This window comes from Schistocerca americana, chromosome 11 (assembly GCF_021461395.2).
Source record: "Schistocerca americana isolate TAMUIC-IGC-003095 chromosome 11, iqSchAmer2.1, whole genome shotgun sequence".
Classification (NCBI taxonomy): Eukaryota; Metazoa; Arthropoda; class Insecta; order Orthoptera; family Acrididae; genus Schistocerca; species Schistocerca americana.
The window spans coordinates 81,121,804-81,146,071 of record NC_060129.1 but is presented as its reverse complement, the minus strand read 5'-3'; the positions used below and the strand labels follow the sequence as shown (position 1 = coordinate 81,146,071).

The 24,268-nt window shown below is 42.6% G+C and overlaps 1 protein-coding gene across 2 annotated transcripts in view; it reads left to right on the top strand.

Moving 5' to 3' along the window:
- The window catches only part of LOC124554168 (transcription initiation factor TFIID subunit 10-like), a 103,041-nt gene that overhangs the window by 58,681 nt on the left and 20,092 nt on the right, over positions 1-24,268 (top strand). Inside the window, exons 2-4 of one of the 2 annotated variants that reach the window (XM_047128239.1) lie at positions 2,457-2,747; positions 7,710-7,970; positions 21,571-21,635. In XM_047128239.1, coding sequence (XP_046984195.1) covers positions 2,466-2,747; positions 7,710-7,970; positions 21,571-21,635 — 608 coding nt within the window. In that variant the 5' untranslated portion in view covers positions 2,457-2,465. The remainder of the gene's footprint in view (positions 1-2,456; positions 2,748-7,709; positions 7,971-21,570; positions 21,636-24,268) is intronic. The other variant, XM_047128240.1, reaches the window with a different exon arrangement.

The window sequence follows — 24,268 nt, the reverse complement described above, 5'->3', positions numbered from 1 at the left end:
AAGATTGCAATGCCCAAAGACTGCAGCATAGTGTAGGAAGACCTGCAGTGAATTGACGACTGGTGCAATTGCTGACAGCTGTCAATCACTCTCAAAAACAAATCACCACTTTTAAGCACTGCCCTCTTTCTCGAAATGATCACCTTGTGAAGTGCTGTCCATTTCACTCAACTGAAGCCTTGACTGGAGAATTGCTTTCCAACACACAGAGGTGTGTAATGATCAATAACAAGGTGCTGTGCCTGCTCCTGTTTTTGGCTTTAAGCGACAAATAGATACAGCGTCTATCACCTGGTAAGGTATCTGTTCTTCGACGACAATATTTCAGTTCAGCGGCAAAAAAAATATACACAGCAAAAAAGTAAAACACAAGGCAGACGTGATAACATAATTTAAAAAAAATACTTGCCCCCCTCCCCTCCTCTCTCTCTCTCTGTCTCTCTCTCCCTCCACCCCCTCTCCCCCCCTCTCTCTCTCCCTCCCTCCCTCCTTCCCTCCCTCCCTCCCTCCCTCCCTCCCTCCCTCCCTCCCTCCCTCCCTCCCCCCACCCCTCTCTCTCTCTCTCTCTCTCTCTCTCTCTTTCTCTGTCTTACATACAAAATGTTAGCATGCTTTTGCCTCTCGTCCATTCACTTTTACTGCTACCTGAATGAGAAGTGACTATAGATCCTGAGAAATCAGTACCCAGAACAACCACCTTTGGCCGTAATGACTGCCTTGATACACCTGGTCATTGAGTCAAACAGAACTTGGATGGCGTGTGCAGGTACAGCTGCCCGTGCAACTTAGCACGATACCACAGTTCATCAAGAGTAGCGAATGGCGTATTGTGACGAGCCAGTTGCTCGGCCACCATTGACCAGACGTTTTCAATTGGTGAGAGATCTGGAGAATGTGCTGGCCAGGGCAGCAGTCAAACATTTTCTGTATCCAGAAAGGCCCATAAAGGACCTGCAACATGCGGTCGTGCATTATCCTACTGAAATGTAGGTTTCGCACGGATCGAATGAAGGGTAGAGCCACGGATCGTAACACATCTGAAATGTAACATCCACTCTTCAAAGTGCGAACAAGAGGTGACCGAGACGTGTAACCGATGGCACCCCATACCATCACGCCAGGTGATACACCAGTATGGCGACGACGAATGCACACGTCCAATGTGTGTTCACCACGATGTTGCCAAACACAGATGCGACGATTGTGATGCTGTAAACAGAATCTGGATTCATCCGAAAAAAGAACATTTTGCCATTCGTGCACTCAGGTTCGTCATTGAGTACACCATCGCAGACGCTCCTGTCTGTGGTGCAGTGTCGAGGGTAACCGTAGCCACAGTCTCCGAGCTGATAGTCCGTGCTGCTGCAAATGTCGTCGAACTGTTCGTGCAGTTGGTTGTTGTCTTGCAAACGTCCCCATCTGTTGACTCAGGAATCGAGACGTGGCTGCACGATCCGTTGCACCCGTGCGGATAAGATGCCTGTCATCTCGACTGCTAGTGATACGAGGCCGTTGGGATCCAGCACGGTGTTCCGTATTACCCTACTGTACCCACAGATTCCATATTCTGCCAACAGTCATTGGATCTCTACCAACGCGAGCAGCAATGTCGCAGTATGATAAACCGCAATCATGATAGGCTACAATCCAACCTTTAACAAAATCGGAAACATGGTCATACGCATTTCTCCTCCTAACATGAGGCATCACAACAACGATTCACCAGGCAACGCCGGTCAACTGCTGTTTGTGTATGAGAAATTGGTTGGAAACTTTCCTCATGTCAACACGTTGTAGGAGTCGCCACCGTCGCCAACCTTGTGTGAATGCTCTGAAAAGCTAATCATTTGCATATCACAGCATCTTCTTCCTGTCGGTTAAATTTCGTGTCTGTATCACGTCATCTTCATGGTGTAGCAGTTTTAATGGCCAGTAGTGTATATACACACATTTATATTCACCAAATACAATTCAGACAGACGTGTCCACTATCTCATTGGCCAGAGACAGTGGTCATGATTTTGTGTGTGTGTGTGTGTGTGTGTGTGTGTGTGTGTGTGTGTGTGTTTTACCTACATCAGAAGGAAGTCTTTTGGCCAAAAGCTTATTTGTTTGGTGTGCCGGTCTGTGACTCAGCGTCTGCACTGTGTGGAGAGAAGCAATCTATCCTTTGTCGTTATTCCGTACTGGATTTGTCATCGTGTGATTTAAACAGTTTACTTATTTTTTTCCACTTGTCTCATTTTCGTTTGTTTGCCCCTTACAGTTACAGCAAAGTAAATTATTTGTCGATAAGTGTGGTGCGTCAGATTTTTTTCTCGAGTGCCATTTACAACAACAGATGCAGTTTTCTCAAACCTTCACCAGTAAAGTAGTAGGCAGACCGCATTATGTGTCGAAGCCGGGAAGGAGGTCCGTGACGTAATGTTACAGTGCGACGTGCCCTCCGTCCGCAGGTGCGAGCGATGTCGGACCAGCAGGCGGGGATCCACGGCGCACTCGGCCTCGGCGCACCTCTCACCCCTGCGGGGATCCAGACGGCCGACGGCGTGCTGTCGCAGGTGTCCGACGGGCAGGTGAAGCAGGAGCCGTACGAGACGATGGAGGTGGTGGCGAGCAGCCCCGGGCCGGGGTCGGCGGTGCACCACCTGCACCAGCTGCAGCACCAACACCAGCACCAGCTCCAACAGCAGCACCACCACCAGCACCAGCACCTGGTAGGAGCACCACACGGCCACCTCTACTCGGCAAGTTTCAGACCGACAGTCGGAATGGCAGTGTGTGTCAGAAACCTTTTACTGCTGCTTTGACATTAATATACACTGAGGTGACAAGCCACGGGATAGTGAGAAGCGCGTATACGGATGGCAGTAGTATCGTGTATATGTGCTGTAAAAGGGCAGTGCATTGAAGCAGCTGTCATTTGTACTCGGGTGATTCGAGTGAAAAAGCTGCACGATGAGAACTGACGGCCTTCAGATGTGCATCAGTAGTTAGAGCTAGACACTTGGGATATTCTGTTTCGGAAATCGTTAGATAATTTAATATTCCGAGGTCCACAGTTCCGAGAGTGTGCCGAGAATACCAAGTTTCAGGCCTTACCCCTCACTGCAGACAACGCAGTGGCCGACGGCCTTCACTTGAAGACCGAGAGCACCAGTGTTTGCACAGAGTTGTCAGTGCTACTGTACGAACAACACTGTTTGAAATAATCACATAAATCAGTGTAGGATAAAAGTATTGGCTGAAAATGACTTAAAAGCTTGTGTTACCTTCCATCAGTAATGCTGGAATTCAGTATGGTGTTGGCCCAGCCTTAGCCTTGATGACAGCTTGCACTCTCACAGGGATATGCTCAATCAGGTGCTAGAAGATTTTGGGGAATGGCAGCCCATTCTTCACGGAGTGCTGCACTGAGGAGAAGTATCGATGTCGGTCACCGAGGCCTCGCACGAGATCGGGTTTTCAAAACATCCCAGAGGTGTTCTGTAGGATTCAGACCAGGACTCTGTGCAGGCCAGTCCATTACAGGGATGTTATTGTCGTGTAACCACTCTGCCACAGGCGGTGAACAGGTGCTCGATCGTGTTGAAAGATGCAGTTGCCATCCCCAAATTCCTCTTCAACAGTGGAAGGCAAGAAGGTGGTTAAAACATCAATGTAGGCCTGTGCTGTGATTGTGCCATGCGAAACAACAAGGGGTGCAAGCCCCCTCAACGAAAAACACGACCACACCATAACACCACAGCCTCCAAATTTTACTGTTGGCACTACACACACTGGCAGATGACATTCACCGGGCATTCGCCATACCCACACCCTGCCATTGGATTGCCACATTGTGTACCATGATTTGTCACTCCACACAATGTTTTTCCACTATTCAATCGTCCCATGTTTACACTCCTCACACCAAGTGAGGCATTGTCTGGCATTTACTGGCAAGATGTGTGGCTTATGAGCAGCCACATGACCATGAAATCCAAGTTTTCTCACCTCCCACTTAACTGTCATAGTACTTGCAGTAGATGCTAATGCAGTTTAGAATTCCTGTGTGATGACCTTAGACCTATTTTCAATGGCCTCTTTTATTGCGCAATCCCAGGAGGCAGATGACTGCCTATCAATCTCAGTTTTGTTGTAATTTATATTGTGGCCAATTTTTATATTGACATCGGCCACGGCCAGTTTGGTGGTCCTCGCATAATTCAGTTTCCCCAGTTTCCCCAGTGTACACCTTTCCACGCTGGCAGGGGATTTGCTAGACCCCCAGTTTGCAGAGGCCTAGATTGTTCTTTGCTGAACCTAATAATGTGAAGGTCTTAGGGGGATTGGTGAAATTCACATTTGAGACTTAGCTTTCCTTCTTGTGGGACAAAAGTCATATAGAATTTTTTTAAAGAAATTTTTGCCATTTCACTGTCAGTTGTTCATTTATTTTACACAATCGCGATTCGGTTTCGTAGCCATTCTCAGCCACATGTTGAGATGTTATACTAAACTAGACTCCGCCCGTACAGGCCACGGAGGCCCAACGGTACCGACCAGCTGCCGTGTTATCCTCAGCCTACAGGCGTCACTGGATGCAGATGTGGAGGGGCGTGTGGTCAGCACACCGCTCTCCCAGCCGTATGTCAGTTTACCAGACCGGAGCCACTACTTCTCAATCGAGTAGTTCCTCAGTTTGCCTCACAATGGCTGAGTGCGGCCCACTTGCCAACAGCACTCGGCAGACCGCATGCTCGCCCATCCGAGTGCTAGCCCAGCCCGACATCGCTTAACTTCGGTGATCGTAAATAAACCGGTGTTAGGCCATTGGCAATGTTAAAATATGCAACAGACATTTTAACATTTCAGCATGCACGTGAGAACGGCTACGAAGCCAAAGTCATGATTGTGTAAAATAAATGAACTATTACGAGTGGAGGAAGTTTTGACTTTGTGTTGCTCCAAGGTTCTGTTGACTCTGCTGCGAGTGTTGCTGTCAAATCAAATGCGTACTAGCGATTTGGGCCCTTCTTACCTGTTCCTTTCGTTTGTTGTCACCGAGTGCTTTACCTCAGTTGGAAAGCTGTCTCGGTCGCAGGTAGAAGCTACTACTGAGACATAGAGCTGCTTACGCAGCTGCCGGTAACGCCTGTACCTGTCAAGGTTTCCCGTTACCTGCAATCTGGCATTTATGGTGCACGTGAGCCAGCTCGCTGAGTGTGTTTGGCCCATTGGTTGCAATTACCGTATTTACTCGAATCTAAGCCGCCCTCGAACCTAAGCTGCACCTGAAATTTGAGAATCGAAATTCGAGGGGATAGAAAAGTTTTAGGCCGCACCTCCAAATTGAAACAAAGTTGGTCCATTGTAACATGAGACACAATTTAGGTCGAATGGATGAAGATACAGCTACAATAGTTTGGTTCGAGTTGTAATCTTAACAGTTAAGCTTTACCAAGAAGCCATTGCTATGTGTCAGGCACTCCGTCCGTGTTTACACGGGTACCCTTTCTTTTTCAGGTGCTTCGTCTGGTTTGAATCGATTGCTTGTTTTGCTTTGATCTGATAAGTGCCGTTCTCTTTGTTATAGGTGTTTACATCACTCTAAGCTGAAAATGCATTATTGTACTGTGTCATGCATTGTTTGTCGCTTTCTGATAATGAGTGTTTACGACCTGTCGCCGCTAGCGGCATGGCTTGCTTTTGTGCACGCTACAGCAGCTTACAGTAACAAAAGAGAGGAATTGTCTCCTAAGCAAAACAATGCAAGAGACCGCTATTTGTTGTTACTTACACTGCTGCTTTCTTTGATAATGATCAACAAGAATCAAATAATAGACTGCGTATGATAGAATATGTTCTGAACGAGAGTTTAGCAAAAATTTTTCTCTGTTTGAAAATCTTTGCAGTCGCCTCTTTAGTACATTACATTCTGCACAGAAAGTAGCGTCATCTTAAATTTAAAAATCTAGTCGGTTGCTGTGCTTCATTTCTGACTGTATCACTATTCAGCATAAGAATAATACGAATATAAACTGGCACGATATGTGTATTCTTCTGCGTTTGCTGTTGTCTCACTCTAGTTTCGTAGTTTATTATTCAGACAGGATTTAAATGAGATAGCAGCAAACACAGAAGAATACATGGCATAATAGATACATTCTTCTATCTTGTCTTTTGATTTATTTACTGACAGAGAGGTTTTGGTGCCAGTATTTATCTTTGTGCACGCAAAGCATGCCTGTGTAGCGGTACATATAATCGACGGCAGAAGTTAGTTGTGGCAGCACCTACCAACATTTTTCAGAACTTCCACTTACTTTGCACTCGATTCTAAGCCACAGGCGTTTCTTTGGATTACAATAACCGGAAAAAATGCGGCTTAGATTCGAGTAAATACGGTATTGGCAGCTGAAACGGCGGAACTGTACGGGTCTCCTCAAGTTTTGTGTCAGAGGGATGCTTTGCTACAGAGAGAGTTTCGCTGGTCTTTTGCTTGATAGTAACTGACTGAACCACTAAAACTGGGGCACGTTTAAGTTGTGTTGAGCTGCCAACGTATCTGCACCTTCTGCCACTGCGAAATTAGTACGGTGACTCAGTTGCGTGTATGCTTGTGCTCCGCGATGTGTGTGCCCCCTCTCACTGGTGTAGACAACTGCAAAATCACAGATTAGCTCGTGTGCTCCTGACATTTGGGACTTGTCTCTGCAATCCGGAAAGTCTCTTATTCAGCATAGAATTTTGCCCACATTACCACTAATACCTCATTGTACATTTAACAGCTAATTTTCCGTGGCAGTTCTTACTGTGCATAACAAAGTCAAAAAGAAGTTTATTGAAAAAGTCTGCATCTGCAGAAGCGTATGGTATTATGTGCACAATTCAATATTACTTTTTTTAAATACATGTTTAATTATATTCTGTTTTCCTCTAACAAATGAATGAATACTGTCAATAAGATGTGCAACACTCATGTATGTCCTATATAGAGGAATGTGTATTTCTGTGATGGGTGTTGTCACCAGAAACAGAACTCCAGTTTACCAGTCGATTTGACTCTTGTATCACACCAAAATGTATGTTTGCTTTTCAGTATAATGCCAAATTTTCTAAAATTTAACTACTTACTGGTTAGTTATGTTTACATCTAACATACAACTTATAAACAGTGGTTTGCTTTATGTTTAACATGTTAGTTTAAAGCTAAATGATTTTTTTTTCTTTCTTTTCCCCCGTTTCTGATGGAGAGTGAAGTAAGTTTGATAATTTTAGAATCAAGCAATTCTATTATTGAAATAAAAAAAAAACACACATTGTGTATTTTCAGTGTTTCTATCTAGCACATTTTTATTGCAGTTAGAACAATAAAATAGGACAAAGTATTCTGCTTTCAGTAAAAATCTTTTAAAGACCTTGTGAACTACCTTAAATGCATTGTTTTTCCTTTTAATATTTATTGCTGGAATAAAAATCAGAAGTATTGTTCTGTTACAGTGAAATGAGTATGTAGTACTTATTTTAAAAGAAGGAACCTGACCATAACTGTGATCACTAGATTTAGATTCATTTTTAATGGTCTTACCAATAGCCAAAGGAAAGGCAGCTACTAACTTCTGAGGAGCAGGGGGGGGAGGGGTTCATAAAACGAAATGTCGCTCGAGTAGACAGATTTCTTTTTACCGGCCCCACCGACACATTTTGTCAACTTTCTCCCGCAGGGAGGCAGCTCCGCGGCCGGAGGCTCGCTGCAGTCCGCGACGGGCCCGGGCTCTGTCGGTGACAGCTCCAACAGCCAGAGCTCGAACGACGTGACCGGCACTGGCATCTCGGGTGGCACCAAGCGGGAGGTGGGCGGGGAGGACGCCGACGGTGGCGGCCCGGGAGCGGAAGACGAGCTGGCGGGGGCGGGTCCGGGCGGCCGGTCGGCCGGGCAACCGCTCTGCGACTTCCTCACCCAGCTCGAGGACTACACACCGACGGTGAGTGTTACTCTGTGTTGTCTTATTAACGCAGACCGCAAATTGTCATTCAGTTGCTCCCGGTGCATATTGCAACAAAATAATTTGCAAGTCAATGTCTGACTGTCATTGTCGGAAGGGCTCAGTATTTCGGTGACCGATCCTGTCACCGTCATCGGGAACAGTGACGAACTTGTGGTGTTGCATCTCTTTTTGTGTGTAATCAAACAATGGAAAATCCAGGATGGAATAATGACAGTATTAGGAAAGAAATAGATTACTACTCACTGTATAGCAGAGATGCTGAGTCACAGAAAGGCACAACAAAAAGACTGTTAAATATCGGCCAAAACCATTCGTGTAAATTAGACAACCCCCCCGCCCCCCCACGCACACACACCTGTAAACACAACTCAGTCTTTTCATTGTGCCTATCTGTGAGTCAGCATCTCCACAATATCCATCCTTTTCATAATATAATATATGTAATATACAGGGTGTTACAAAAAGGTATGGCCAAACTTTCAGGAAACATTCCTCACACACAAATAAAGAAAATATGTTATGTGGACATGTGTCCGGAAACGCTTACTTTCCATGTTAGAGCTCATTTTATTACTTCTCTTCAAATCACATTAATCGTGGAATGGAAACACACAGCAACAGATTGTACCAGCGTGACTTCAAACACTTTCTAACAGGAAATGTTCAAAATGTCCTCTGTTAGCGAGGATACGTGCATCCACCCTCCGTCGCATGGAATCCCTGATGCGCTGATGCAGCCCTGGAGAAATGGCGTATTGTATCACAGCCGTTCACAATATGAACACGAAGAGTCTCTACATTTGGTACCGGGGTTGCGTAGACGAGAGCTTTCAAATGCCCCCATAAATGAAAGTCAAGACGGTTGAGGTCAGGAGAGCGTGGAGGCCACGGAATTGGTCCGCCTCTACCAATCCGTCGGTCACCGAATCTGTTGTTGAGAAGCGTACGAACACTTCGACTGAAATGTGCAGGAGCTCCATCGTGCACGAACCACGTGTTGTGTCGTACTTGTAAAGGCACATGTTCTAGCAGCACAGGTAGAGTATCCCGTATGAAATCATGATAATGTGCTCCATTGAGTGTAGGTGGAAAAACAAACTAAAATGAGCTCTAACATGGAAATTAAGCGTTTCCGGACACATGTTCACATAACATCTTTTTCTTTATTTGTGTGTGAGGGATGTTTCCTAAAAGTTTGGCCGTACCTTTTAGCAACACCCTGTATATAGAATATTATCAACAACATCTTTGCCTCTGTACTTCCGCCTCGACTGACATGTCTGCCCAACCTCTTTGCCTTTACATATGTCTGCTTGTTTCTGTATATGTGCGGATGGATATGTGTGTGTATGCAAGTGTATACCTGTCCTTTTTTCCCCCTAAGGTAAGTCTTTCCGCTCCCGGGATTGGAATGACCCGTTACCCTCTCCCTTAAAACCCACATTCTTTCGTCTTTCCCTCTCCTTCCCTCTTTCCTGATGAAGCAACCATTGGTTGCGAAAGCTTGAAATTTGTGTATGTGTTTGTGTGTTTTTTATTGTCTCTATCGACATACCAACGCTTTCGTTTGGTAAGTTACAGCGTCTTTGTTTTTAGATATAATTTTCCCACATGTAATGTTTCCCTCTATTATATAATATTATCGGTATTATCTACTCGTGTAAAATTCTGTTTCTTTTTAATGGCAGCACACTCGTACTTTGCGTTCTTTTATTCTTGTATGTCTTCCGACTTGTTAATGCAGCCCACCCTGACTTTGCTCCCAACAGTGTAACTTATTATTGTAGTGAGAAGTCCATGAAGAGCTGTATCTCTAACCAATTTTATTAATGCACAACCAATTTCATGACTTGTAGCCACATCATCCGGCGCATATAAAAATTCAAACACGATAAACAAATAGTGGAGAATATAGAAGGCCTAACCTTCACCATGCCTGTAAGGCAGATAGTCGACGAGTAAACAGCTGGGCAGCATAAAACTTTGTACGCTATGTAACGAGGACGCGCCAGCAAGTCGATGTGACACGGAGCCAACCAGGTGAGCGTCGGCAACCACTGGCCACACTGTCGATTGGAGCTAGATGGTGGAGGTCTTTGCTTCACCACCTCACTCCACGAGAGCAGCAAAGCCAGTAGTTTCTGTGGTTCACCTGGATGGCTCCGTGTCCTGCCATCTTGCTGCCGTGTCCTCGTTACGTAGTGCACGAAGTTTATTCATTGACTATCTACCCTGAAGATGTGGTGAAGGTTGTCCACTATTTGTATACCGTGTTTTAATTTTTATATGTACCTGGTGATGTGGCTACAAGCCACGAAAAAAGTAGTGCCTTAATGAAATAGGTTCAAGGTACGGCTGTTTGCAGAGTTCTTCCTAAAAAATGTGGTACCACAGTTGCAGATGCCTCAACAATAGAGTTATTTGTAAATTATTTATTGGATGTATTCCAATCTCTGCGTTTCCCTGCAGTTGTTAACTCTCTACAGTTGCTTCCAATACAGTGGAAGCTATTCCTCAGTATCTTGACATGCATTCTTCATTCTGCCCTGTTCTCCTGTCAGTGTTTTTCACATATTTTTATTCTCAGCATTGGAAAGTGCTATTCAGAGACAAACAGGTTGGCACAACTGAGGAAGTTGCGGCAGGCTGCATCGAATCAGACATGTGATTGAAGGAAAAAAAGTGAGAATAGCAGGGTACAGATTCTGAGTTTGTTGTCATTAAAAAAAGAGACATCATGGGAAACAGCACTGTATGTGAGTATATAATACCAATTATATATAGAAAGCGAAACAACACTGCAACTTCAACAACTACTGTCATTCCTTATCAAGTGGATGTTTCATGGCCGTTTCTGAACTGTACTCTGTGTGCAATCTGTCATCCTGAAGCGTGTCTGTCAGTTTTACCTCATACTCAATTTCCAGTCATGTTCTGTCGGGTTTGTAGTTGGTGGTGACCTCAATTTACCCTCGATGTGTTGACGAAAATACATGTTTAAATCCGGAGGTACGCATAAAACATCATCTGAAAGTGTGCTAAATGCATTCTCTGAAAGTTATTTTGAGCAGTTTGTTTCTGAGCCCATTTGAGTAGTAAATGGTTGTGAAAACACACCTGACCTCTTAGTAACAAATAATCCTGAGCTAATAACAGTGTCAAAATGGTTACAGAGATTAGTGAACACAGGGTTGTTGTAGTGAGATTGAACACTGTAACTCCCAAATCCTCCAAAAATAAACAAAAAATATATCTCTTCAAAAAAGCAGATTTAAATCCGGTTGATGCCTTCGTGAGGGACAATCTCCACTCTTTCCAAATTAACAGCGTAAGTGTAGACCAGATGCGGCTTGAATTCATTGACAGCAATTTAGAGATTTATACCAAATAAATTAACAAATGGCGGAGCTGATCCCCTGTGGTACACAAAATGTGACAGAACACTGTTGCAGAAACAACAGCAAAAAGTGCCAAATTTAAACAAATGCAAAACCCCCAAGATTAGTGATCTTTTACAGGAGCTTGAACTTTGTCATAGACGTCAGTGCGAGATGCTTATAACAGTTTCCACAATGAAACTTTGTCTCGAAACCTGGCAGAAAATCCAGAGAGATTGTGCACATTTGTAAAGTATGCTAGCGGCAAGACACAATCAGTGACAATGCTGCTAAAGCAGAGTTACTAAACACAGCTTTCCGAAATTCGTTCACAAAATAAGACAAAGTAAATATTCGAGAATTCTAATTAAGAACAGCCATCAACATGAATAACTTAGAAGCAGCTATCCTCAGTGTAGTGAAGCAACTTTAATCACTTAATAAAAAAGAAGTCTTCTGGTCCAGACTGTGTACCAATTAGGTTCCTTTCAGAGTATGCTGATACAATAGCTCCATTCTTATCAATCGTATACAAGCGTTCGCTTGACGAAAGATGCGTAACCCGGGGACTGGAAAGGGGCACAGGTCACACCAATATTCAAGAAAGGCAATAAGAGTAATCCAGTAAGGATATGGAATTCGGAGCTAAAAAATCACAAAATTGAGCCAATAACTCTGGGAAGGAAAACAAATGGAATTAAAGTAAACTGCTTGGCTTTAGCGGATGATTTCGCAATACTTTCAGAAAACCTGACAGAAGCAGTTACTCAAATAAACATTCTGTAAAAATTAGCTAACAGAACTGGTCTCAAAATTTCAGCCGAAAAAAAAAAAAATGCATGACAAATATAAAAAAATGCACCAAAATACATAGAACCACAAATAGGTAAAATAGAGCGAGTAAATAAATTTAAATATCTTGGAGAAACTACACAACAGAATGGACTAGAAAAATCTGCAATAGATGTAAGAATTAACAAAATGGAAAGAGCATATGGTTTGACCAAAAATATTTGCAACAAGAAATGTATATCTAGAAAAACAAAACTAAAACACTACACCACAGTGGTATGACCAGAATGTTTCTATGGATCTGAATGCCTAACGATGAACTATAAGATGGAGAAACTAAAGGTACTGGAAAGAAGGATTATTAGAAAAATAATGGGTGCAATGAAAACTGCAGATGGTTGGAAAATAAGCAGTAATGAGGAGATCTACAAAAATATAGAGAAAATATCTGAAGTAATGGCCAAACGAAGATTAACCTTTTTTGGACATCTCTACCGAATGGATGGAAATAGACTAACAAAACAAATACTCTTATATTTCTGGAAGAAGAAATCGATAATAGCATGGATTACAGAAGTAAGAAAAGATCTTGAAAGAAACAACATCAAAGAATCAGAAATAGCAGAAAGACATTGTTTTAAAAACAAAATACTAAATTTGGAAGGCTTCCAAAGCAGAAGAAATAAAAAATCGGGAACAACATGAGCAGAAGAAAGGAAGAGACTTCATGGGGAGAAAATGAGGGAATACTGGAAAAATAAGAAACAACAACAAAGGAAGAAGAGGAACTGAAGTTGTTAACATGGTCCTAGTTGATCAATATGATTGGCAGGAGGGGGGATCCAGTAAGTTACAGACCCATAACTTTAATATTGATATGCAGTAGGATTTTGTACCATATGTTGTGTTTGAACATTGCGAATTACCTCGAAGAGAATGGTGTATTGACACTCAGGTTTAGAAAACATTGTTCTTGTGAAACACAACTAGCTCTTTACTCACTGGAAGTATTGACTGCTATTGACAAGGATTTCAAATTAATTCCTTGTTTCTAGTTTTCCAGAAGGCTTTTCACACTGTTTGTCACTAATGGCTTCTAGGGAAATTGCGTGCTTATGGAATATCGTATCAGTTATTTGACTGGATTCGTAATTTCCTGTCAGAGAGGCCACAGTTCTTAGTAATTGGTGGAAAGTCATTGAGTAAAACAGAACTGATTTCTGGTGTTCCCCAAGGAAGTGTTATAGGCCCTATGTTGTTCCTTGTGTATATAAATGATTTAGAAGACAATCTGAGCAACCATCTTGGGTTGTTTGCAGGTGATGTTACCATTTGTCATCTATTAAAGTCATTAGAAAATCAAAATCAATTGCAAAGTGATTTAGATAAGATATCTGTGTGGTGCAAAAATTGACAATTGACCTTAAATAATGAAAAGTGTGAGGTCATCCACATGAGTGCTAAAAGGAATCTATTGAACTTCGGTTACACGAGAAATCAATCAAATCTAAAGGACGTAAATTCAACTAAATACCTAGCAGATAGAGTTATGGACAATTTAAATTGGAAACAACACTTAGAAAATGTTGTGGGGAAGGTGAACCAAAGACTGTGATTTATTGGCAGAGCCCTTAGAAGATGCAACAGATCTGCTGAGGAGACTGCCTACAGTATGCTTGCCTGTCCTCTTTTGAAGTACTGCAGCGTGGTGTGGGATCCTTACCAGATAGGATTTACGGAGTATCTACATCTACATCTACATCTACATGACTACTCTGCAATGCACATTTTAGTGCTCAGCAGAGGGTTCATCGAACCACAGTCACACTCTCTCTCTACCATTCCACTCCCGAACAGCGCGCGGGAAAAATGAACACCTAAACCTTTCTGTTCGAGCTCTGATTTCTCTTATTTTATTTTGATGATCATTCCTATCTATGTAGGTTGGGCTCAACAAAATATTTTCGCATTCGGAAGAGAAAGTTGGTGACTGAAATTTCGTAACTAGATCTCGCCGCGACGAAAAATGTCTTTGCTTTAATGACTTCCATCCCAACTCGCATATCATATCTGCCACACTCTCTCCCCTATTACGTGATAATACAAAACGAGCTGCCCTTTTTTGCACCCTTTCGATGTCCTCCGTCAATCCCACCTGGTAAGGATCCCACACCGCGCAGCAATATTCTAACAGAGGACGAACGAGTGTAGTGTAAGTTTTCTCTATAGTGGACTTGTTGCATCTTCTAAGTGTCCTGCCAATGAAACGCAACCTGTGGCTCGCCTTCCCCACAATATTGTCTATGTGGTCTTTCCAACTGAAGTTGTTCGTAATTTTTACACCCAGGTACTTAGTTGAATTGGCAGCCTTGAGAATTGTACTATTTATCGAGTAATCGAATTCCGACGAATTTCTTTTGGAACTCGTGTGGATCACCTCACATTTTTCATTATTTAGCGTCAACTGCCACCTGCCACACCATACAGCAATCTTTTCAAAATCGCTTTGCAACTGATACTGGTCTTCGGATGACCTTACTAGACGGTAAATTACAGCATCATCTGCGAACAACTTAAGAGAACTGCTTAGATTGTCACCCAGATCATTTATATGGATCAGGAACAGCAGAGGTCCCAGGACGCTTCCCTGGGGAACACCTGATATAACTTCAGTTGTACTCAATGATTTGCCATCTATTACTACGAACTGTGACCTTCCTGACAGGAAATCACGAATCCAGTCGCGCAACTGTGACGAGACCCCATAGGCCCGCAGCTTGATTAGAAGTCGCTTGTGAGGAACGGTGTCAAAAGCTTTCCAGAAATCTAGAAACACGGAATCAACCCGAGATCCCCTGTCGACAGCGGCGGTATGTAGAGAAAGTTCAAAGAAAAGCAGCACGTTTTGTATTATCGAGCAATAGGGAAGAGAGTGTGACAGACATCATACAAATTTTGGGGTGGACATCATTAAAATGAAGACATTTCTTGTCGTGGTGGGATCTTGTCACCAAATTTTGATCTCCAACTTTCTCCTCCAAATGTGAAAATGTCTTGTTTACGCTGACTTACATAGGGAGAAATGATCATCATAATAAAATAAGAGGAATCAGAACTGGCATGAAAAAATGTAGGTGTTCATTTTTTCCATACACTGTTCGAGAGAGGATAACAGAATTGTTGTGAAAGTGGTTCGAAAAGAACCCTGTGCCAGGCATTTAAGTGTGATTTGCAGAGTATCTGTGTAGATGTAGGTTTTCACCTTGCTGCAATGTGCAAGTGCTGGAAGAGAGCTCCAATCTGTCCTAGCTACTAATTGACGTAAACAGATTAGCAGTAACTCTTCTGTATTTTATGTTCAGTATTTTCGTACACAACTTCTGTTATCGTCGTGGGTGAACAGATCTCTTTTACTTCGTATGTGGCAGTTCTTGTGATGATTCTGCACTTTTTTTGTTTACCTTCTCACACATGTCATTTTGCTTCTCAACCTCTGAAGGCACTGCCAAGCTGTGATATCCAAAAAACAAGTGTTATGTAAACTACATTTCGAGTTCTCACAGACATCTTTCATCAGCCTGAGAGGATAAAAGTGAGGTGTGCTATTCTGAAGAACCTCTTGTTGCACCGTTCAGCTCCCTTGTACAGTGCCACATACCAAACACTGCGATTCTCTTCTTCTCAGCATCCCCCTGCTATTGTATAATTCCGTGCTCCAGACATGTGTTCTCAGAAATTTCTTCATCGAATTAGGGTCATTGTTTGACACTACCACACTTATTTCACCCAGGATAGCTCTCCTTGCTGTGCTAGTCTGCTTTTTATGTCCTCCTCAGTTCATCTGTCATGCCTTACTTTGCTTCCACTTCTCACAGTAAACACATAAACAACACTGTCATTTTTACACCGAGGTGGTAAAAGTTATGGGATACCTCCTGATATTGTGTCGACCCTCCTTTTGCCCAGTGTGCTGTGGCAGCCCGACACGGCGCGGACTCGACGAGCTGTTCCAAGTTCCCTGCAGAAATACAGTGTGTCCCAAAAACAGTGACCCAATTTTAAATAGAATTATTTATTAGGAAGAAGGGCTTAACACCAACAAATTGCATACTGAATTACTAGAAAAGACAGTTTATAAAAATCCATCACAAACGTTCAATATGTCCTCCATTGGCTGCACGGATGACATCTAGCTGATAGCCAAAGTCATCCCAAACTGGGCATAAGGTGTCTTCTGTCACTGAAGCTACAGCAGCTGATATTCTGGTTTTTAGTTCATCAGTGTCACGAGGTAAGGGAGGATCGTAAACACATTGTTTAATATGTCCCCGCAGGAGGAAATCACATGGTGTTAAGTCAGGGGACCTAGGAGGCCAAGAGTGTACAGCCTGGTCTCGTGGTCCTGTACGCCTGGTCCAATGTCGAGGAAACTGCACATTGTTGTGCCAGTGCAGAGGTGCTCCATTTTGCTGATAGATGAAATTGTCAGACTCAAGTTGTGGAAATAACCAGTACTGTAGCATTGCAAGATATGAATTTCCTGTTACGGTTTCTTCCTCAAAAAAATTAGGGTCCATAAACCTTGCTTTGCAAAACACTACAAAAAACATTCACTTTTGGTGAATACACACATTATGACGGTGAAGCTTACTGCTAATATGGAAAGTTGCTTCATCGCTGAATATCAACCGTGACATAAAAGTGCCATCTTCCGTGTCCTCTAGAATAGTATTGCTTAAGTCCACTCGCTTCGCTTTGTCAGTATCTCCAGTTGTAATCTGTACGGTTTGAGGGCTAAACGCCGCTGTAACGCACGCCACACTGTCATGTGCGGTAACGCAAGTTCTCGGCTAGCACGACGGACAGACTTGCTGGAGCTCTGCTCAAATGCTTGTCGGATGTTTCCACTGTTTCTTCAGGAACGCGTGGCCGGCCAGAACTTTTACCTTTACAGAGGCACCCTGTTTCTTCAAACTTTTTACACCACCGTCGAATGTTCTTCGGTGATGGTGGTTTAGCACAAAATCGAATATGAAACGCCCACTGAATTGTGGTCACTGATTGAGTACGACTAAATTCAATAACACAGTACACCTGCTGTCGCGCGGATGCCATATTGCACGAGACTGGCTGCACGCTCCAGATCAGCGCTCGTAGCGACATCTAGCGGATTTTTTCTGAAACTCCAGACCGTGCCGATTACATCTAGCACTGTTTCAGCTACCTAGTGACATTTGTCTCAATATTATTACAAGTTAAAATCGGGTCATTCTTTTTGGGACACCCCGTATTAAGCCGTGCTGCCTCTGCAGCCATCCGTAATTGTGAACGTGTTGACGGGACAGGATTTTGTGCACGATCTGACCTCCCGAGTATGTCCATTGGGATTCGTGTCGGGCGATCTGGGTGGCAAAATCGTTCGGTCGAATTCTCCGGGTGATGTGACGCTTTGTCGTCCATTAAAATTCCTTTGTTGTTTGGGAATGTAAACTCTGTGAGTGGCAGCAGATGGTCTCCAAGTACCCAAACAGAACTATTTCCAGGTAATGATTGGTTCAGTTGGACCAGAGGACTAAGTCCATTCCGTGTGAATACAGCCCACACCTTTATGGAGCTACCATCAGATGGCACATTGCCTTGTTGACACCTCAGGTCCCCTTTGTGGGATCTACACCACATTCAGACCCTACCGTCAGCTCTTACCAACTGAAATTGGGACTGTTTGACTAGGTCATGGTTTTTTAGTCACATAGGACCCAACCGATAAGGTCACGAGCGTAGGAACCTTTTAATTCATTCTCAAACCATTATGTACAGGGTGTTTCAAAAATGACCGGTATATTTGAAATGGCAATAAAAACTAAACGAGCAGCGATAGAAATACACCGTTTGTTGCAATATGCTTGGGACAACAGTACATTTTCAGGCAGACAAACTTTCGAAATTACAGTAGTTGCAATTTTCAAAAACAGATGCCGCTGCTGTCTGGGAAACTCTATAGTACGATATTTTCCACATATCCACCATGCGTAGCAATAATATGGCGTAGTCTCTGAATGAAATTACCCGAAACCTTTGACAACGTGTCTGGCGGAATGGCTTCACATGCAGATGAGATGTACTGCTTCAGCTGTTCAATTGTTTCTGGATTCTGGCGGTACACCTGGTCTTTCAAGTGTCCCCACAGAAAGAAGTCGCAGGGGTTGATGTCTGGCGAATAGGGAGGCCAATCCACGCCGCCTCCTGTATGTTTCGGATAGCCCAAAGCAATCACACGATCATCGAAATATTCATTCAGGAAATTAAAGACGTCGGCCGTGCGATGTGGCCGGGCACCATCTTGCATAAACCACGAGGTGTTCGCAGTGTCGTCTAAGGCAGTTTGTACCGCCACAAATTCACGAAGAATGTCCAGATAGCGTGATGCAGTAATCGTTTCGGATCTGAAAAATGGGCCAATGATTCCTTTGGAAGAAATGGTGGCCCAGACCAGTACTTTTTGAGGATGCAGGGACGATGGGACTGCAACATGGGGCTTTTCGGTTCCCCATATGTGCCAGTTCTGTTTATTGACGAAGCCGTCCAGGTAAAAATAAGCTTCGTCAGTAAACCAAATGCTGCCCACATGCATATCGCCGTCATCAATGCTGTGCACTATATCGTTAGCGAATGTCTCTCGTGCAGCAATGGTAGCGGCACTGAGGGGTTGCTGCGTTTGAATTTTGTATGGATAGAGGTGTAAACTCTGGCGCATGAGACGATATGTGGACGTTGGCATCATTTGGACCGCAGCTGCAACACGGCGAACGGAAACCCGAGGCCGCTGTTGGATCACCTGCTGCACTAGCTGCGCGTTGCCCTCTGTGGTTGCCGTACGCGGTCGCCCTACCTTTCCAGCACGTTCATCCGTCACGTTCCCGGTCCGTTGAAATTTTTCAAACAGATCCTTTATTGTATCGCTTTTCGGTCCTTTGGTTACATTAAACCTCCGTTGAAAACTTCATCTTGTAGCAACAACACTGTGTTCTAGGTGGTGGAATTCCAACACCAGAAAAATCCTCTGTTCTAAGGAATAAACCATGTTGTCTACAGCACACTTGCACGTTGTGAACAGCACACGCCTACAGCAGAAAGACGACATACAGAATGGCGCACCCACAGACTGCGTTGTCTTCTATATCTTTCACATCACTTGCAGCGCCATCTGTTGTTGAAAATTGTAACTACTGTAATTTCGAAAGTTTGTCCGCCTGAAAATGTACTGTTGTCCCAAGCATATTGCAACAAACGGTGTATTTCTATCGCTGCTCGTTTAGTTTTTATTGCTGTTTCAAATATACCGGTCATTTTTGAAACACCCTGTACATTTGGAGGTGCAATATTATTAATAAAGCATGAAATATAAAATTTGCCAACATTTTATGTGGGGAGATTACAGCAGCATAATAAATCTCGTGTGACACTTGTATCTGTGATGTTTTACTGTACGCACTACATTTGTTTCTGCATCAGATTTATGTAATGAATGTTGTTTGACTGTATTACAATTGTCTTGGCACGTTCAAAATTTGATAGGTGTCTTTTGTTGTTTACACATAAAAATTTAATAAGCATCTTTAGTTTTTATTGTGTGTTCATATGCCATGTCTCTCCAGAGATTGTAACATTACATCTAAATGCATATATCAGTATACTGTACTGATATGGGTCTCAGACGTTAACACACTATTTTATAAATTACTGATATGTCATTAGTTAACTGCTTCACTGAATCATTTTTAAAAAGAGCTGAAAAATTATTGTATTTCATTTCAGTCTGTGTGTTCATCAGTTTGTCTGGCTCCTTTATTTTCTGTTTATATATTTCCCATTCTTCAAATATGTCTAACTCCATTCCTGTAGGCTGTATTTGTTAAATTTTCATAGTATTTTAAATACTACCTTCTGTATGTTTTATGCTTCTCAAGTGATGGCCAAAAGCAATCTTGTCGTTTGGGATCACATGTTCTACATTGTAACCTGCCGGGTGTTTCAGAATGACATTTTAAAAATTTGGGGACATGTTCCTTATACATTCCACCCTGGATTTTCCATTGTTGGAAAAGATGAAATACTTTATTTATTCGTACAACGGTGTCAAAAATGTAATTTTCATTACAAGATTTACATTTTCCTCGATGGCAATTGTCACATAAACATTAAAAACATTAATTCTTATTGCACTATCAACAAAATAATACAAATGAAGATTTAAACAAAAGAAGGGATTGTAAGTAAAACGAAATTTTAGCAAACTGAGGAATAGAAATAATGAATAGTGAACGCAGTAACATGGACAGAAATATTGGATGATGAAAGGGAAGAAATTAAATCGATGTTAATGCACGGAAATAATTAAAATCATTAACACAAAAATTCCAAGCGAAAAAAGAATTACAGGGAGAAAAATGAGAGCAACTGAAAAATTTAATATGCTGATTAAAAATTGTGTGACAATGGAATGGAAATAGAAAAATAGATTTAAACACATTAACTGATTGGAAATAATCATCAGAGTCATTTAGGTAAAGATTTCAAGGAGCCTAACAAGATTTGAACCTACAACCACTAGTATACGAGGCTCGTACTATAACCGTTGCATTTACACAGATGATCTGTATAATTTATCTTTGTCGAAGCTGTAGAGCATTACGCGAAATTCTGAAATTATTTTCATCAGTTATTCGCAAATGAGGGCCTACCAGAGTGAATGATTGTAGGGTGTGATACCGGGGACCTTAACCTACAATACCACATAGACGATTTCAATAAGTCCATCCCATCGCTGGTGACCTCTCCTCATTAGCACATCCGTGACACATATGTCCCAATCATAGTGAGAGGATTATACAATAAATATACTGGGAAATTAATGTAAGAATGTATTGGTATAAATATGCACCAGTAAGCACTTTTCCAGAAGCAGTCCGAAGATGACAGAAGGGCGGAGTGAGAAGTGGAATGGATTAAGAGGGAGAAATGATAAGTGAAATAACTAGTACAATTAAATTTGTGGAAAGCAGGAAAGAAGACAAGAAAAAATTAAAAAGCCATCTGCCAGTTGTGCTACTTGGGATTTGGGCTGTTAACAGCAATGTATTGGCCAGTAGTTGTGCCTCCTTGTAATTTTCCAATATATACGCTTTTGTACTTTCTCCAGCCTTTAAATTGTTTAAAGTTTCAAATTTTGCAGTTCGTACAGGCAGTACTTACGTGATGGAATTATTGCTTCGTTTCCAGCTTTCGACTGAGAGGTTGGGAAGATTAGGACAGTGTGATTTTCACAAACACTTGGTGTATCTCAGACACATTTCTTAAGTCAGTCAGGAACAGAATGCTGTAGAAAATGCACATACTTTCTGTTGCAGATTCCTGATGCAGTCACGAGCTATTACTTGCAGACAGCTGGGTTCGATACTGAGGACCCCCGAATGTAAGTTGTTGTCACTTCTCTGCCTTAATCATTTCACGTTAAAAATCGAGATTATACGTAAGCAGTTCTGACGGACGGAAATAGGTAAATATTTGATGTCTCATGACATCGAGTTCGTCTTAGGTAGACCATTAGTTCGGTCGGAGCAGAATGTGGAAGAAATAAGCTGCAGCGACGTTTTCAATCCAACTCAACATTTATCTAAGGTTGTTTAAAAAACTCACTCAGTGTGTAAATGAATTAATCAAAAAGAGGGTCACCCCTTCTCTTTACCACATTTCTACTCACTGCTATACTGTAAATTATGAAAAAAGTTGGGCACCACCTGCGTGCATTTTAATGTGTGTGCGCGCTTAGATTTAAAGAGAGCAGTATATGAAGAAATGACCTTAGGAAACTGAAATATGACTTTACTGTGAAATATAAACAAAATGTCATCATTATATTCCTTCCAAGTATTAGGCTTCTCTACCTGTTACGATCTCGTCAAGAAATTCTCCTGCCGACTTTTAATCAGCAGTGTAGTGTGGATTTTGACATCTTTGAGCTCATTTTGTGTAGATGTTTTCTCCAGGTATTTTGGTAGTTCTGACTATGTGCGAAGGGTTCCATTTTTAGTTCCTTCGGCACATCTTCATTTCTTTTGTGATCCCATTTGTCATAACCAGCTGTTCGTCTTTCATTTCACAAGCTGTAAGTCTTTTCACATCTTTTGCCTTTATTGTCCAGGCTTAATTGCAGTAGCACAGTACAGGTCTTGCTAAGGTCTCATAAACATATTCAACTGAGCTTCTGGACTGGCAAAGCTTTCATTATGTTATTAATGATTCTCACTGCTTTTGTATATCTAGTGACTATTTCAGCTAAGTCTGTTTCTTGCAAAAATGGTAATTTGTAGCTTAAATACACACATTAAAAAAAGTTTCGCATCACCTCAGTTCTGAGAGTTAGAGAACCTGTACTGAAAATTGGAATAGAGCTTTCATTATGTTATTAATGATTCTCACTGCTTTTGTATATCTAGTGACTATTTCAGCTAAGTCTGTTTCTTGCAAAAATGGTAATTTGTAGCTTAAATACACACATAAAAAAAAGTTTCGCATCACCTCAGTTCTGAGAGTTCGAGAACCTGTACTGAAAATTGGAATAGAGATCAACATAAACATCCGCCCTTTTCATTGCTCATGCAAACCGCACATTGTGTGTTGCACCACCATACAGCGAGACCTTCAGAGGTGGTGGTCCAGATTACTGCACACACTGGTACGTCTAATACGCAGTAGCACGTCCTCTTGCATTCATGCATGCCTGTATTCATCGTGGCATACTATCCACAAGTTCATCAAGGCACTGTTGGTCCAGATTGTCCCACTCCTCAATGGTAAATTGGCATAGATCCATCAGAGTAGTTGGTGGATCACGTCATCCATAAACAGCCCTCTTCAGTATATTCCAGGCATGTTCAATAGGTTTCATGTCTGGAGAACATGCTAGCCACTCTAGTCGAGCGATGTTGTTATCTTGAAGGAAGTCATCCACAAGACGTGCATGATGGGGGCGCGAATTATCATCCACGGATACGAATGCCTCACCAATATGCTGCCGATATGGTTGCACTATTGATCAGAGGATGGCATTAACGTATTGTACAGCTGTTACGGTGCCTTCTGTAACCACCATCAGTGTTCGTCGGCCCCACCTCCATAATGCCACCTCAAAACAGCAGGGAACCTCCACCTTGCTGCATTCGCTGGACAGTGTGTCTAAGGCATTCAGCCTGACCGGGTTGCCTCGAAACATGACTCCCACGATTGTCTGCTTGAAGGCATATGCGACACTCATCGGTCCATTCGGCATGTTGTTGGGCCCATCTGTACCGCGCTGCATGGTGTCTTGGTTTCAAAGTTGGCCCTTGCCACGGATGTCGGGAGTGAAGTTGCACATCATGCAGCCTATGGCACTCAGTTTGAGTCGTAACACGACGCCCTGTGGCTGCACGAAAAGCATCATTCAACATTCATTCAACATGGTGGCATTGCTGCTCTGAGCCATAATCCATAGGCAGTGGTCATCCACTGCAGTAATCGCCCTCGGGAGGGGGGGGGGGGGGGGGGGGGGGGACCTGAGTGAGGCATGTCGTCAATGGTTCCTGTGTCTTTGTGTATCTTCTCCATGTCCAAACATCATCGCTTTGGTTCACTCCGACACGCGTGGACACTTCCCTTCAAAGTAACAATACTGACACAATCAAACACACTACATGCAGTTCAGAACTTGTAAGGGGTGTTCCAAGAGTATATGTCTAACATATGATGACAAGAAGATAGAAGAAGTGGACGGTGTTAAATTCTTGGGATTACAGCTTGATAATAAATTCAACTGGGAGGAACACACCACAGAACTGCTGAAGCGTCTTAACAAATCTCTGTTTGCAATGCGAATTTTGTCAGACATAGGGGATATAAAAATGAAAAAGCTGGCATACTATGCTTACTTTCATTCCATAATGTCATATGGGATTATTTTCTGGGGTAATTCATCAAGCCAAGCTAAAGTTTTCCGGGCACAAAAACGTGCAGTAAGAATTATATGTGGTGTGAACTCAAGAACATCCTGCAGAAGCCTGTTTAGGG